The sequence below is a fragment of the Rhinoderma darwinii genome, chromosome 3, assembly GCF_050947455.1.
Source record: "Rhinoderma darwinii isolate aRhiDar2 chromosome 3, aRhiDar2.hap1, whole genome shotgun sequence".
Taxonomy (NCBI): Eukaryota; Metazoa; Chordata; class Amphibia; order Anura; family Rhinodermatidae; genus Rhinoderma; species Rhinoderma darwinii.
In genome coordinates this window covers 14,744,328-14,762,388 of record NC_134689.1, presented here as the reverse complement: position 1 = coordinate 14,762,388, position 18,061 = coordinate 14,744,328, and the positions used below count along the sequence as shown (strand labels likewise).

The following is an 18,061-nucleotide window of genomic DNA, read 5'->3' as shown; positions in this document are numbered from 1 at the left end:
AATAATACTGCGATAAAGTGTCATACAGTGCCCAAATAATACTGCCATAAAGTGTCATACAGTGCCCAAATAATACTGCCATAAAGTCATACAGTGCCCAAATAATACTGCCATAAAGTGTCATACAGTGCCCAAATAATACTGCCATAAAGTGTCATACAGTGCCCAAATAATACTGCGATAAAGTGTCATACAGTGCCCAAATAATACTGCGATAAAGTGTCATACAGTGCCCAAATAATACTGCCATAAAGTGTCATACAGTGCCCAAATAATACTGCCATAAAGTGTCATACAGTACCCAAATAATACTGCCATAAAGTGTCATACCGTGCCCAAATAATACTGCCATAAAGTGTCATACAGTGCCCAAATACTGCCCTAAAGTGTCATACAGTGCCCAAATAATACTGCCATAAAGTGTCATACAGTGCCCAAATAATACTGCCATAAAGTGTCATACAGTACCCAAATAATACTGCCATAAAGTGTCATACCGTGCCCAAATAATACTGCCATAAAGTGTCATACAGTACCCAAATAATACTGCCATAAAGTGTCATACCGTGCCCAAATAATACTGCCATAAAGTGTCATACAGTGCCCAAATAATACTGCCATAAAGTGTCATACCGTGCCCAAATAATACTGCCATAAAGTGTCATACAGTGCCCAAATAATACTGCCATAAAGTGTCATACAGTGCCCAAATAATACTGCCATAATGTCTCATACAGTACCCAAATAATACTGCCATAAAGTGTCATACCGTGCCCAAATAATACTGCCATAAAGTGTCATACAGTACCCAAATAATACTGCCATAAAGTGTCATACAGTGCCCAAATACTGCTATAAAGTGTCATACAGTGCCCAAATAATACTGCCATAAAGTGTCATACAGTGCCCAAATAATACTGCCATAAAGTGTCATACTGTACCCAAATACTGCTATAAAGTGTCATACAGTGCCCAAATAATACTGCCATAAAGTGTCATACAGTGCCCAAATACTGCCATAGTGTCATACAGTACCCAAATAATACTGCCATAAAGTGTCATACCGTGCCCAAATAATACTGCCATAAAGTGTCATACAGTGCCCAAATAATACTGCCATAAAGTTGTCATGCAGTGCCCAAATAATACTGCCGTAAAGTGTCATACAGTGCCCAAATAATACTGCCATAAAGTTGTCATGCAGTGCCCAAATAATACTGCCATAAAGTTGTCATGCAGTGCCCAAATAATACTGCCATAAAGTGTCTAAGTTGTCATGCAGTGCCCAAATAGTGTTTTCATATGATGCTCAAATAATACTGCCATAGGGGTGCACATAATATCCCTGTACATTGCATAAATAATACCTCCATACAGTGCTAAACTTATTTGCACTACAATCTGCCAGGGAGGAGATGGAGGCCGGGACTTAGCTTTGATCATTGAATACAGGGTAAGTACATATCTTTAATTTTTTTTCTAAATGATTTAGTATCAGAGGAGGGAAACCGGCAGTGGACACTGACACTACAACACAATTTAAGGTTGTCAGGCGATACTTCCCAAGCAGACAACCTATAAGCAAAAAAACACAGGGAACGCAGCACCCAAAGAAATATATAGAACTCCCAAGTATTGTAAAAAATATAGGAATCTTTATTACATGATACATATTATTTATCATGTAATAAATATATCTACATTTTCTACAATACTTAGAAATTGTCTACTTGTATTGTGGTGAACCCTTTTTCTTTTTCTTTGGCTTGTTGAGGTTTTATGTAGGTTTATAATACTTCCCTAGCAACTTGTCCCTCACAAAATTTGGGAAAATCTGAGGCCAGAGTAGGGGCAAGGAGGTTTAACAGGACTGTAGCCAGACTTTTCTCTAAATTTGTCAGAACCTCTTTCAATTTATTGCAATTTACATTTTGGAAATGAAGTCGCCCTTTAATAACCGTTCTACAATGTAGTTCTTTAATTCTTCCCCTTTGAGTTTGTCATCGAGCCTTAGAGACACAAGCGTCTCTCTCAATCTGCTATTAATATTTGTTTCAAGCTGAAATCCTTGTGAAGATTCCCTGGATGTCGCAGATTAAAATAGCTGCAGTACAGAATGTGATCTACCTGTGAAAGAAGAGGCTGCTCTGCATATTTTACCGGCAGATACTGTCCCCATCATCGCAGGAGAGCTATATAGTATGAGAAGGATTGGCTCATTGTTAATGTAGATTCATCTATCTCCGGAATGGAGCAAATTGATTCTTAATATTCTACCTGTTCACCTGCAGGTTCAAAGATAGATAGATAGATAGATAGATAGATAGATAGATAGATAGATATGAGACTAGATAGATTGATATGAGATATACACTACCGTTCAAAAGTTTGGGGTCACCCAGACAATTTTGTGTTTTCCATGAAAACTCACACTTATATTTATCAAATGAGTTGCAAAATGACTAGAAAATATAGTCAAGACATTGACAAGGTTAGAAATAATGATTTTTATTTGAAATAATAATTTTCTCCTTCAGACTTTGCTTTGGTCTTGGAATGCTCCATTTGCAGCAATTCCAGCATTGCAGACCTTTGGCATTCTAGCTGTTAATTTGCTGAGGTCATCGGGAGAAATTTCACCCCATGCTTCCAGAAGCCCCTCCCACAAGTTGGATTGGCTTGATGGGCACTTCTTGCGTACCATACGGTCAAGCTGCTCCCACAACAGCTCTATGGGGTTGAGATCTGGTGACTGCGCTGGCCACTCCATTACAGATAGAATACCAGCTGCCGGCTTCTTCCCTAAATAGTTCTTGCATCATTTGGAGGTGTGCTTTGGGTCATTGTCCTGTTGTAGGATGAAATTGGCTCCAATCAAGCGCTGTCCACAGGGTATGGCATGGCGTTGCAAAATGGAGTGATAGCCTTCCTTATTCAAAACCCCTTTTACCTTGTACAAATCTCCCACTTTACCAGCACCAAAGCAACCCCAGACCATCACATTACCTCCACCATGCTTGACAGATGGCGTCAGGCACTCTTCCAGCATCTTTTCAGTTGTTCTGCGTCTCACAAATGTTCTTCTGTGTGATTCAAACACCTCAAACTTCGATTCGTCTGTCCATAACACTTTTTTCCAATCTTCCTCTGTCCAATGTCGGTGTGCTTTTGCCCATATTAATCTTTTCCTTTTATTAGCCAGTCTCAGATATGGATTTTTCTTTGCCACTCTGCCCTGAAGGCCAGCATCCTGGAGTCGCCTCTTCACTGTAGACGTTGACACTGGCGTTTTGCGGGTACTATTTAATGAAGCTGCCAGTTGAGGACCTGTGAGGCGTCTATTTCTCAAACTGGAGACTCTAATGTACTTGTCTTGTTGCTCAGTTGTGCAGCGGGGCCTCCCACTTCTCTTTCTACTCTGGTTAGAGCCTGTGTGTGCTGTCCTCTGAAGGGAGTAGTACACACCGTTGTAGGAAATCTTCAGTTTCTTGGCAATTTCTCGCATGGAATAGCCTTCATTTCTAAGAACAAGAATAGACTGTCGAGTTTCACATGAAAGCTCTCTTTTTCTAGCCATTTGGAGAGTTTAATCGAACCCACAAATGTAATGCTCCAGATTCTCAACTAGCTCAAAGGAAGGTCAGTTTTATAGCTCCTCTAAACAGCAAAACTGTTTACAGCGGTGCTAACATAATTGCACAAGGGTTTTCAAGTGTTTTCTAATCATCCATTAGCCTTCTAACACAGTTAGCAAACACAATGTACCATTAGAACACTGGAGTGATGGTTGCTGGAAATGGGCCTCTATAAAACTATGTAGATATTGCATTAAAAACCAGACGTTTGCAGCTAGAATAGTCATTTAGCGCATTAACAATGTATAGAGTGTATTTCTGATTAATTTAATGTTATCTTCATTGAAAAAAACTGTGCTTTTCTTGCAAAAATAAGGAAATTTCTAAGTGACCCTAAACTTTTGAACGGTAGTATAGATAGATAGATAGATAGATAGATATCCAACCTATTCAATCCTTTTCCACAAAAGCCAGAAGTCAAGGTACAGTGGGTTGTCCCCAGGGATATTAGACTATTGGTGGATCCTGTTGACGTTAGAGGGATCCACCATAAAGAATTGAATGTCTATTGCCAACTGTTCCCTGTCCATATTCCGCCTCTGTTCCTGGATCGGGGGGATTGCAGTGATGCTGATCTTAGCAGGGGGGGGGGGATATAATTGCCCTAACCCGCACCATGAAGGACCAACTTTAACTCCACCATAGGCCCCTCCACCTCTGACTTGAGAGCCCCAGATTGTATACACTATGTCTCATCTATACGCTCATATAAAAGCCAAGGCTCATCAGCCCTTCCCCCGCCCTCTGTCTGTCACTGCCTCCACCATTTTATACAATAGATATACATTGGTAATAATTAGCTCCTCTGGGATTGCAGGGGATAGAATCACAGAGCAGCAGGGAAGAGGCACAGGGGAATATTCGGCTTGTCAGATGAACACTTCCCTTTGTAGTCTGACAATCGTGAAGTGTAACATATTTAAAGTGCAGCGTTCAGCAGTCTGACTCCAAAAGGGTGCCCAGAGTTGAGATGTTACCTACTAAAGTTTAAATTGGTGTCAGATTTATTGTAGATCCACAAGACACAAAGACAGCCATGTTTAGTTCAGAATATACATTTAAAAAAATGTTCCTTCTATCTATCTATCTATCTATCTATCTATCTATCTATCTATCTATCTATCTATCTATCTATCTATCTATCTATCTATCTATCGATCTATCTGTCATCCCATTTTCCAAGTAGCCACTGAAGGGCTTTCCCCTCTTGTGGTCACAACACTGCCCCTCACTTTCCCCTGGTCACAGAAGTTCCTTCTTTCTAACTCCCCAGTAGTCACAACAGTTCCTCTCCCCCTTCCTAAAACAAATCAGAGCAGATCCCTATCCAGTAGTCACAGTAGTGCCTAACCCCTTCATACTAACCTGCCACACTATCTTGTGAAGTGTCCTCTTCCAACTACACGTGAGTAGCCTATCACAAGCTGCTATCTACAGATGTAGCCAAGTTTATCTGGACTGATAACTTGCTGCAGCGTGATATCACACACCAAAAGTCATTGAAAAAGTCAAGTTAAAGTTTCTTGCCACTGTGTATTTAATGTGTTAAAAATCAAGATAAAGATGGCTACATCTGTATTTCATATCTATCTATCTAAAGTTTGTATGGTTGAAAAAAATTTCCAAAGTCCATCCTGTTCCGGTTATTATTCTGTAATGTTGATCCAGAGAAAGACAAAAACAAACCATGAGGCAGAAGACAATTTTCCTCATTTTGGAGAAAAAATTCAGACTACAAAAATTATACCAGATTAAATTTCTAGATCAATGACCCATCTCCAGTAATCTAGGGACCATTACCTGTAATACTACACTAAAGAAAGGCATCCAGGCCCCTTTTGACCTCTTTCAGTAAATTCACCATAAGAAATGGCTGACGGCTGCGGAACCGCTGGCATCTTCCCTCCTCTGGCGGCCGTCAGTTTGTTTGTACTTACTGCCGGCATCTCCCTCCTGCCCAGGGACGCCAGCGCGCCCTGCCTCCTGCTCCGGTTTCCCGTAGTGTGTCTCCAGCATATCCCTGTACACAACGTGCTATGTAGTTGGACCTGCCCTCTGGCCCAGTGCCTGAGCAACGTGGTTACTAATTTAGTGTTAGCCTGCGAAGGTTCTGTGTCCATGACAAGTCCTGTATCCGTGACCAGCCCTGTATCCTGTGTCCGTGACCAGCCCTGTATCCGTGACCAGCCCTGTATCCTGTGTCCGTGACCAGCCCTGTATCCTGTGTCCGTGACCAGCCCTGTATCCGTGACCAGCCCTGTATCCTGTGTCCGTGACCAGCCCTGTATCCTGTGTCCGTGACCACTGTGGAAGTCCTGTGTCCGTGACCACTGCGGAAGTCCTGTGTCCGTGACCGATCCTGAGTCCTGTGTCTGTGACCAGTGCTGAGTCCTGTGTCTGTGACCAGTGCTGAGTCCTGTGTCTGTGACCAGTGCTGAGTCCTGTGTCTGTGACCAGTGCTGAGTCCTGTGTCTGTGAACAGTGCTGAGTCCTGTGTACGTGACCACTGTGGAAGTCCTGTGTCCGTGACCGATCCTGAGTCCTGTGTCTGTGACCAGTGCTGAGTCCTGTGTCTGTGACCAGTGCTGAGTCCTGTGTCTGTGACCAGTGCTGAGTCCTGTGTCTGTGACCAGTGCTGAGTCCTGTGTCCGTGACCGATCCTGAGTCCTGTGTCCGTGACCAGTCCTGTATCCGTGACCAGTCGTGTGTCCTTTGTCTGTTACCAGTCGGTATCCTGTGCCCGGTATCCTGTGGCCTGCTTCCAGTAATCCGGCACCAGCTTGTACCCGCTACCTGCAATCTGACTGTATCCAGCTGCCACCAAGGCACCATCTAGTGACTGCTTAACACATGTCTGGCCAGCAGTTACTCCATTACGGCCTGAGTAGCCCAGTGGATTCACAACCCCATTGGACGTTACACCAAACTTCTTCTGGCAGAGATCTACATAGTCTCACTGCTCTTACAGTAAAGAATCCTCTTCTATGTTTGTGTAGAAACTTTCTTTTCTCTAGACGTAGAGGATGACACCTTGTTATAGGTACAGTCCTGTGTATAAATATATCATGAGAGAGTTCTCTGTATTGACCTTCAATATATGTATACAGAGTTATTATGTCTCGGCTCCTTTAATGTAATGGCTGGTCTGTGTATGGACGGACACCTTTGATTGGCTGCAATGGTCACACGTGATGAAACATCATCAAAGAAGGCCACCTGTACACAGACCAACCGGCGAAACGGGGACGTTTGGACATTGAAACGCCAGGACATGTGAGTAAAGTTTTTCTGTTTTTTTTTAAGATTCTGCAATTGCGATTCCGCAACATAAAATTGACATACTGCGAATTTATAATCCGCACTGCATGGCAATGTATGCCCGTATTCTGTGCGGAATATTTACTCCAGCATGTGAAGAAGATTTGATCAAATTTCATCCATTTTGCTGCTACGGTAAATGCTGCGAATTTTCTGCACTGAAAATTTGGCCGGAATTTCCGCAGCTTATACGCCACGTATGAACATACCCTAAGGGACAACCAATAAAAACCCCACAGACTACACCCAGCTTTTCCAGCCGCCTGAATTGTAAATCTGCCTGGCTATGCATAGATATAGGAGTGGATAATCTATCGCTGTTGGGAGGGAAAGCCGGATTACAACCCCTATGGAAGCTCTAATAGCGATCATATTGGTAGTCACCCAGAGACAACAATCACTATGACTTAAGACCCTTTTACACTGGGCGATTATCGGGCAGATGAGTGTTCGTATGACGCTCGTTCTGGTAATTGCCCTGTGTAAACAGGGCAGCGATCAGCAGATGGACGAGCAAACGTTCCATCATCTGCTGGTCGTATCGTTTTAAAAAAGTGAAATATTATTGTTGTCGGCAGGACATCTTGGTGTGTAAATAGGGAGACGCGCTGCCGACATGATAATAATGTATGGGGACGAGCGATCGGAGTAACGACCGCTCGTCCCCATCCATAGCTCCGTGTGACAGGAGCAAACAAGCGCCGATCAATGATGTCTCATTAATCGGCGTTCTATCCACCGACCGATTGTCGGCCGGTGTAAAAGGCCCTTTAAAGTTCTCTAATCCTGAATGTTCTAAATTCTTTTTCTGAGTATCAGACTTACAGATTCTCCATGGAAATGCAACTACAAGAGGAAGTTATTACCAGGAAAAGAACTGAGGGATGGCCCCTTTAAGAGATATAATAAGCCTGGCAGCGTATGAAAGCATTGCTTCCCGAATAATGACTGAACGCTGCGCCTAACAAGAGGCTGTTGATGAAGATGCTCCAAATCGCGGTATAATTGGTGATAATTTACTCCAGTTATCACATAGAGCACTGGGTTTTAATTAGTGTGAATCCCCAGTATCGGAGACCGCTGCACTGACGAGGTTAATTACAGCTTCTCCGAGAAGATTAACCTTTATTCCTACATTGCACCTAAAAAGAATTCAATAAAACCTCTGCAGGGGTTTCATTAATAAGAGCGGCAAGGACTTCTGCCAGAGAGGGAGAAACCAGCGAGATTAAGGGTATGTGCACACACACTAATTACGTCCGTAATTGACGGACGTATTTCGGCCGCAAGTACCGGACCGAACACAGTGCAGGGAGCCGGGCTCCTAGCATCATACTTATGTACGACGCTAGGAGTCCCTGCCTCTCTGCAGGACAACTGTCACGTACTGAAAACATGATTACAGTACGGGACAGTTGTCCGGCAGCGAGGCAGGGACTCCTAGCGTCGTACATAACTATGATGCTAGGAGCCCGGCTCCCTGCACTGAGTTCGGTCCGGAACTTGCGGCCGAAATACGTCCGTCAATTACGGACGTAATTAGTGTGTGTGCACATACCCTAAGTGGGACACATAACACAGAGGTTAGGAGACCCATATAAAAAGAGGCGGGGGGTGGGTGTTAAAGGGGGTTTTCAGGAAACTACATTGACGACTTATCCTTAGGATATGGTGATCGGGGGAAGGTCTGACCACCGAGACCAAAACAAAACAGCAGGACAAAGGGGAAATCCTGCATAGGTCAGCCCCAATCAACCCAGGTGTTTGACTCCCACCGATCACGCATGATCGATTCGGATTTGAGTCCTCATTTTCTAAAGGAGATTCGAAAATGGAAAAAAGCAATCTGACTGGTTGCGATAGAAAGCCGCAGAACTTTTTGGCTATATTTGAATTTAGTAAAACCCCAATGATCGACTCTCAAGTGTCCTGGAGTTAGTGGGACAGTCCTAGCTTGTTCATACGCTACATATGTGGTAGGATGCAATTTTTCTGTTCCTGGATGATAAGGAGAAGAACAGCATGGGAGAGTGGAGAAGGTGTCTGGTACTGTTATTGGGGCACTTTGGCTGGTACTGTTATGGGGGCACCTTGGCTGGAACTGTTATAGGGGCACCTTGGCTGGAACTGTTATGTGGGCACCTTGGCTGGAACTGTTATGTGGGCACCTTGGCTGGAACTATTATGTGGGAACCTTGGCTGGTTCTGTTATGGGGGCACCTTGGCTGGAACTGTTATGGGGGCACCTTGGCTGGAGCTGTTATGGGGGCACCTTGGCTGGAGCTGTTATGGGGGCATCTTGGCTGGAACTGTTATAGGGGCACCTTGGCTGACTTTCTTTTTAATCTCTGACACCTCCCATATCATCCACTGTCCCCTGCAAAGATGTCGGTCAAGCTTAGATGATAGGGGTTGCCACCGAGATCGCGGGACAATTCCCTGCTGAAGAATCGCCCAGTGGACACTTCTAAAGTAATTTGTATATAAGGCAGGAATGATTACAACTTGGTTTTCTAAGGTAAGCCTTTTATTATTGCTGGCACACGGGGGAGTGTTCAGAAATGTTTCTCTAACCCATATATATGTGATAGTTTAGGGGGTCAAAACTGCTAACAGTTTCCTTTTTAAAGTTATTTTCTTTCCTTTTTTGCAGCTACTTATTTATAAGATGTGATGTTGGCTATGCATAGCAGTCAAACAGAACATCACAATTCTTTCAGCAATGATAAAATTATAGTAGCTTTAGCACTTCTACCTGACATTGAGTTCTAACAAGAAAATGTTCCATCATTTTCTCATAACTAAGGAAAGCACATACAGTAATAGCATCTGTGACCCAAATGTTTAGGCCTAGATTAAACCAATTGAAATAACCACTTCAAATTGTTGTGAAAAATGGTCTTCTAGAGGGTGGTCTTCTTTAAGAAGACCGTCTATATACATACGGTATAAACAAATCTGTCACAAAAAATCTAGTCTGGATCAAGAGTGGTCTTCTCAAAGAGGTGGTCTCACTGTACTAGTCATGAGACATTCTCTAATGTACATATTAGTGAAACATATAAGATCTACCTTTGCATTAACAGCAATACCTAATATATATATATCCGTGGCTTACATAGGGGTCAGAAGGGCTATTGCAAAGATAATAATTAGGCCCTTTTCAGCTGCTGCTTGACATTGCTATACTCTTAACCAACTATGATTGGACGTCCTGGTGCCCCCATCCTATTTTCAGGATTACAATACCATGCGATGGGCCCCCTCTATCTATAGATATTTTTTAAATAAATTGAAATTACCAAATAAATATATATAATATCCAATATTGCTGACATGTTCCTAAAGAGAAAAATAAATGGTAGAGTGCTTCTCCTGGTTTGATTCCTTCCATCCCTCTCCTTTTTATCTTCACAGACAAGCGGCATCAGTTCTGCTTTATTCTGTATTTATCACCGCAGCGCTCACAGATATTTATGGAACATAATAAATATTTTTCAAACCATCCATAGAAATAATTCCTTAGATTGTCAGGTGATGATTTTATATTTCATGGCTCAGACAGCGGAACAAGTGATGGGCAAAAGTAGAGACATAAACTTTCATCTCAGTTTCCCTTTATGGCTCAGAACAAGCCCAACATTATATATTATTAATAACGGTTTATGTTTAGTAATTACTCACATCTTATAAATGAAACAAACAAAGTAAATCATTCTATCTATCTCATATCATATCATATCATATCTCTATCTATCTATCTATCTATCTATCTATCTATCTATCTATCTATCTATCTATCTATCTATCTATCTATCTATCTATCTATCTCCTATCTATCTATCTATCTATCTCTCATATCTATCTATCTATCTATCTATCTATCTATCTATCTATCTATCTATCTATCTATCTATCTATCTATCTATCTATCTATCTATCTATCTATCTCATATCTATCTATATCCCAAAGAAATAAAACTTGCAGCACTCCTATAGAATAGATTAAAAACTGTGCTTTTTTATTCAAGCCAACATAGAAAAAGTGCGACGTTTCAGTCCAACATTAGGACTTTTTTCAAGCATGGTGATACATATACAATCCAAGGTTTATAAAGCATAAGGATCTGGAATACTTGCTGGCACCCGTTTACATATCAATTTGACTGTGTTGGAGTGCTGCTGTCTTTTCTGCTGGTATCTATCTATCTATCTATCTATCTATCTATCTCATATCTATCTATCTATCTATCTATCTATCTATCTATCTATCTATCTATCTATCTATCTATCTATCTATCTCATAACTAACTATCTATCTATCTATCTATCTCATAACTATCTATCTATCTATCTATCTATCTCATATCTATCTATCTATCTATCTCATATCTATCTCACATCTATCTATCTATCTATCTATCTCATATCTATCTCACATCTATCTATCTTTTATAATAACTTCCAAACATTATTTAACACATTAACTTAATAAACTTGCAAAAACATGTGAACATTATTAAGGAACAGTTGGGTCATCATAAGTCAGATGCATTAAAGCTTGTGAGTTGAGTGGTCTGTAGTCCGGTTGAAACAGAGTAAATACGACATATACAGAGTTTAGAAGAAGTAAAAAATGTTTCTACTGCGCATCATAATAATTCTCTAAGTCGATGCAGTAGGTTCACCTGCAGTCCTATGTAAGAGCAGACATTTGTGCTACATTATTATCCTAATTAACAACTTCATTTTAGCTTCATCGTTAGGAATAAACTTCTTCGATAAACGGAGAACGGTTACTCACATTTGAACATGGGGCGGCTGGAATCGTCCCTGATTGATGTTGTAGAACGTGAAAGCCTGTGTAGGATTGGAGCTGTACTCGTCTAGTTCAATAATGACACGACTCGGCGGATGCCTTCTTGATGCCATGATGTGCGAGTGGGTGTACGCCATCGTCGCAGTGTGGTCCTGGTTTTATTTCCATACGATTGTCCCTGCTATCTTCCCACCCCGATGAGAGACAAGTATGTCATCTTTTCTGTCTACAATACACTCCCCTCCTTGAAATCCTAAAAAAAAAAAATGAAGAAGATGTAACTGTTTCACACATAACTCATGTGAAGAATAAAGGGGGGGGGGGGGTGAGAAATAGTCGGGAGGGGGGTGTATATATTTATGATGGGGAGGTTGATTGCCCCATATTGGTAGGATTGCCGTGGCCTGTTATTATCCCAAAAACTGTTTTTTTGGGGGTTTTCTTGTTCGCCCTTAGTTAATTTTGTCAATGAGAGATATTTCTGGAAATCAAGGGGTTAACACATCGCAAAAAAAAAAAAAAAAAAAAGAATAAAAAAATTCATCTCCGGTTTCCAAGAAATGAAATCCCTTTTTTGTATTTTTAAGCTGAATCCTCTATTAAGTGCCGCTCACTATAAACAATCCTTTTTTTCTCTTTGTATTAATGGGTGGTATTGTTTTTATTTTTTTTTCTGCCGAGATAAAAAAGAAAATTAATTTTACATGCCCACACATGACAAGCGACAAGCCTTTAAATGTTGCTAAAAAGCAGCACTTAAATGGCAGAGCTTTGTGTTTTTCGACAGAAGGTAAGTCCTCCCCCCCCAAGCAAAAATAATTACCGCCAGACACAGAAAACCGGAGCAGATTTCTAATTGAGGCTTTCTTTTTTCAACCCAATTTTTTTAGTTACAGGAACAAAGTGACTGCGTGCGTCAGTAGTCAGAATTTTTATTGGTATTAATTATAGTTTTTAATTTTGTTTTAGCAAAATTGAATTTTTTTCTTAAATTTTCATCAAATATTCCAGATGTCAGAAGCTAGGGTTTACATGTCATTGCAGGCCAAGTCTAAATTTGGGGAGACCTGCTCCCGTTTTCTCCCATATTTTCCCAATTTCAAATTGTACATAAATAATACCGCCATAGAATGCCCACATAATACTGCTATACGTGGCCCATATAATAGTGCTTTACAGTAAACTTATAATTTCTCTATATAATGCCCAAATAGTGCTATACGCATCCTAAATAATCCCACTATAGATAATGCCATGACATAGGTTCAAGATGAAGGAAGCTGTAAGTGGGGAAGGAAAACTAGGGGCCCCTAAATGGTGTAAATGGGGCAATTGCTACAATCTATTTAAAGCTGTTCAGGATTAGAAAAACATGGCTGCTTTCTTCGAAAAACAGCGCCACATCTGTCCACAGGTTGTGTGTGGAATTGCAGCTCAGTTTCATTGAAATGAATGGGACTGAGCTGCAATACCACACAAGACCTGTGGACAGGTGTGGCGCTGTTTTTGGAAGAAAGCAGCCATCGTTTTTTTTAAATCCTGTCAACTTATTTAAAGGAAATCTGTCAGCAGATACCCTTTTACTTTTTGTCTCGCATGACCGAAAAACAGACGTTTAATTTCCCCGGAGCTGCGTTCGCAAGTGCTACTCTACTCTGAATGAATGCTCTAGCAGCCAATCAGCAGACCGCTACTGCGGTCACTCAGAGCAGAGGACTGGGGCTGGCAGCGTGCAGTGAGGAGAGCTAAGGAGCACTTGCACATCAAGGGCCCACCTTAGTGGCACTTGCAACCACGGCATCGGGGGAATTAAACATTGAATTCTCAGTCATGCAACTTGCAAGACCGAGACAAAGGGTATCGTTACAATGTGCTCCCCCTCCTCTATATAGCGCTATCAGCAGTTTTGAGGCTCAAAATTGCTGACAGGTTCCCTTTAATAGGTACAACCTCTGGTAATGATGAGATCAAGATAACATTACAGGGGTTTTCCCATAAAGGACATTTGACATATCCACAGGATATGTCATAAATGTCAGATAGATGCGGGTCCCACCTATCTCTAGAACGGGGCCCCTAAACCCCATTCTAGTTTTTTGTGCTCTAGCTGACTCCCGGCCACTTCCTGATTACATGATTGGGAGTTACGGAAACAGCGTAACTCGTAACTTCCGGGCGGTGTCCCGCTGACCCGGATGCACGGGGGTATATCCCGCTGTCGACTGTATCTGAGTCCTCAGCTCCCTGCTTCAGAATTAGTTCAGAGCGGAGGAGCAGATGGAGCTCCTCCGCTCGCCGAGGACTCCCCGGGCACAGTGCTACTTTAAGCGCTGTGCTGGGGGAAGCCCTTGACATCACTGTCCATCCTGTTGCCGATGATCTGGCCGGGGTTTCCGTTCTTAGAGGAAACCCCGGAGGTCACTGTCCATATATGGACATTGACGTCAAAGGCTCCTCCTGGAGCGGATTCCTCGGCCAGATTAGGCAACGGGCATTCTGCTCAAGGAGTAGCCACTGATGTCACTGTCCATATATGGACAGTGACATAAGGGCTTCCCTCTAGGAGTGGAATCCCCAGCCTATGCTCTGGCTGGGGATTCCACTCCAAGAAGGAGTCCCAATGGCGCTATGTACCGGGGGGGGGGGGGGGGGGGGGAGTGGCGCTATCTACATGGACACTGTGGCACTATATAGGGGCACTATCTACAGGGTACACTGTGGTACTCTCTACGTGGGCACCAATTGCACGGGCACTGGCACCATCTACAAGGGCACTGGCACTAGGAGCACCTAAGGGGGCATTAGCTCTATAAGGGCAGCTATGGGGCATTATACTGTATGGGGCAGCTAGGGGGCATTATACTGTATGGGGGCATCTGTGTGGGCATTATACTGTATGGGGAGCATTATACTGTAAGGGGCCGCTATGGGGGCATTTTACAGTATGGGGCATCTGTGTGGGCATTATACTGTTTGCGGGCATCATACTGTATGGGGAAGCTATGGGGGCATTTTACAGTATGGGGCATCTTTGTGGGCATTATACGGTTTGTGGGCATCATACTGTATGGGGCAGCTATGGGGGCATTATACTGTATGGGGGCATCTGTGTGGACATTATACTGTATGGGGGCATTATACTGTGTGGGGCAACTATTTGGTATTATACTATGTGAGAGGCACTATGGGAGCATGATACTGTGTGGGCTAAATCGGGTGTGTATGGGCAGGGATTGGGTGCTATTAGAGGCGTGGCTTAAAATGCTACAATATTACAGCAGGGGATATGATCAGTCAGCAGGGATTACATGGTGATAACAGCTGATTGCCAGGAAGTGTTGCACCAGTGATCAACACATTGTTTTGTACGTGTCATATAGAAAGGGGTCGATAAAAGGAGGCAACGCCTTTAGTTTATCTAACCTGCCAAGTATAGTTTAAAGGGGTGCGCATATAGGAGATTGTATTTCACTGCAAAAATTGGCCCCTAATGGTACAGGCTCATGCCACCGAGAATATGGGAAGGGGGTTTGTCTGCACTACCCCTTTGTCCCCCCTATAGAGGAAAAGTGTGGCATGACCCTTAGGATGGTCCCTTGCCTATTTTCTAACATTGAGGTACCCATGGAGGGAGGATGGGTAGTCGCAGGAGCGTAGCTGGGGGCTACCTGGGTGCCTGGAGGATTTTCAACAAGCTATCCTCCGCTAGAGCATTTAGATACGGGGTTTGGGCAGCGAACTGATACTTTCGCACCGGGTGAAGAATAGACTAGCTGTGGCTCTGGGCAGCCATGCGGATACATGGCTTCCACCTAACTTGTGGTCCTCCGCTCCATGTGGCCCCATAGGGGCTCTTGAGCTCTATGATACATATGCCCTGTACATAGACATTTAATGATTACAATGGACTCCTTGATGATCAGATGGAGCCCACATCATAGAGAGACACCCCATCCTTCCCCTGAAAAGAAGGTTCTCAAATCCAGAATTTATGATTGATCAAATATCCATTTTTCATTTGCGACGTGTTCCACAGAGGACAGAAACCTACATTTAACAGAGTAAATGAAGGAAAGAATTTTTGAGAATTTTTGCAGATTTGACAGTTTTTTAGAACCCCCCCCCCCCCTTGACCTGTGCGATTTTTCTCCTGATTATGCGGTGGAAGGCATTTTGTTCTGCGCACTGTTGGTGGAGGAGCAGACAGCCCCCAGACCTCATTAACTGCAGCATATGTTTCTGTTAGTGAGATTTTAATAGCTGGATGTCACCGCATGATATTTATGGCTGGGAATTCTTACTTCTGTTGTAGGAACATGCTGAGGCGCTCACATAGAAAGTAATCACACTCACTTTTCAATTTCAGATCAGCCGCGTTCCTGACAACATCAGACGAACATTCGCTGGCCTCTCTGTCAACAAGGAAAACTCTCAAAGTGCTTCGTCTTTTCGTGCCTTGCGTGACTTTGACAAGGCTTAAATTAATCTCAACTAATCAAAATGATCACGTAAACTGGTGTAAACAGGCGCCAGATACTGTATTACTCAGTGGCGTAACTACCGCTGTAGCAGTCGTAGCAGCTGCTACGGGCTCGCGGCAGGAGGGGGCCATGCCCGCCCCCATATGCCCGGTGGCGCCGTTAGCAGCCATTACACCTTCTACTACGTGCCGCCGAGCCTCTAACGTTTATGGGCTGAGCGGCACGGGCCCTTTAATGCCCTATGGTGTCACTCGCACCGGAGGGGGCCCCGATGCTAACGACAGCCACCCACTCTTGCAATATTTGTACCTACGTCTATAGCACACAGGTACAAATACATGAATTAGCGCTGAATGGCCGGCAACATTCCGTGCCTGACCATTCTGCACCTTACAATGACGCTGATTGGCAGGGCAAAATGACTTGCCCCGCCAATCAGCGCTTTTCAACGACGCACTGCTTGCATCGGTCAGCTCCAGCAGACCTGCTCAGAAGAGAGCAGATCTGCATTGCCACCGGACGGCATGGGAACAGGAACAGGGGGAGTATGTAAAGTGTCTTTTTTTTTCTACTAAAACTGTGAGTGCCATTATCTACAGGGGGGGGGGGTTCTATATGTGGGGATGTGGAGCACTATATGCAGGTGGAGCTATATGTAGGGCACTATCTACAGGAGTGGGCTATATGTGGAGCACTATCTATAGGGGGAGCTATTTGTAGGGCACTATAGGGGTGGGCTGTATGTGGGATGCTATAATGCTATATACAGGTGTTGGTTACCTGTGGGGCACTATCTACAGGGGGCTATATGTAGGGCACTGGCTACAGGGGAAGCTATATGTGAGGCACTATCTACAGAGGTGGGCTAAATGTGGAGCACTATCTATAGGGGAAGCTATATGTAGTGCAGCACAGGGGCTCAGTGGTTAGCATTATTGCCTTGCAGCTCTGGAGTCCATATGTGGGCACTATTTACAGAGGGCTGTATGTGGGGCACTATCTACAGGGGCTTCTATGTAGGGCACTATCAGCAGAGGCTCTATCGGGGTTACTATCTACAGGGGGGCTATGAGGGCACTATCTACAGGGGGCACGGTGCGTGTGTGTGTGGGACACAGTGTATGGTACTATTATAATCAGGGACACAGTGTATGGCGCTATTATATTTAGAGGTGTTGAGAATTTTATCTTCGTTTATAGGTGCAGAAATATTTTAAAAGTGAGAAGCTGAAGACATCTGAGCGGAAAACTGCAGAAATGGGTCGTGGCCGGGAGTAATCCATCATAGAAGTCTGGACCGGAGGGAGAAAAAAAGAGGAAAAGAACTAGAATCTGATACGTCACCGATGAGTCACTTAATGTAAATGTTTATTCTGCCTCTAATCAGTACTGTAGTTATTTATGATCTGCAGCGAGATGATGGGTGGTATGATTTATTTTTTTGTGAAACAGCATCTCCCAGCATATCCTTACTATTGTTCGGGCCATGCTGGGAGCTGTAGTTTTACACCATAAAAAAAAGCTATACGGCACGGGTTGCACTAAATTGAGCTGTATTTGTTCTAGTGTTGTATGTATGTACTGACAGCTTGGTTCTGATGCTGTATTTAAGTACTGAGCTTGGTTCTGGTGCTGTATATATGTATGAGCTTTGTTCTGGGGATGTATATATGTACTGAGCTTTGTTCTGGTGCTGTATTTATGTACAAAGCTTTGTTCTGGTGCTGTATATATGTATGAGCTTGGTTCTGGGGCTGTATATATGTACTGACTGAGCTTGGTTCTGATGCTGTATTTAAGTACTGAGC

At 43.2% G+C, this 18,061-nt stretch overlaps 1 protein-coding gene across 2 annotated transcripts in view; it reads right to left on the bottom strand.

The window, feature by feature from the left end:
• The window catches only part of MPPED1 (metallophosphoesterase domain containing 1), a 44,920-nt gene that overhangs the window by 20,494 nt on the left and 6,365 nt on the right, over positions 1 to 18,061 (bottom strand). For both annotated transcript variants that reach the window (XM_075855989.1, XM_075855988.1), the window contains one exon: positions 11,758 to 12,025. In XM_075855989.1, coding sequence (XP_075712104.1) covers positions 11,758 to 11,909 — 152 coding nt within the window. In that variant the 5' untranslated portion in view covers positions 11,910 to 12,025. The remainder of the gene's footprint in view (positions 1 to 11,757; positions 12,026 to 18,061) is intronic.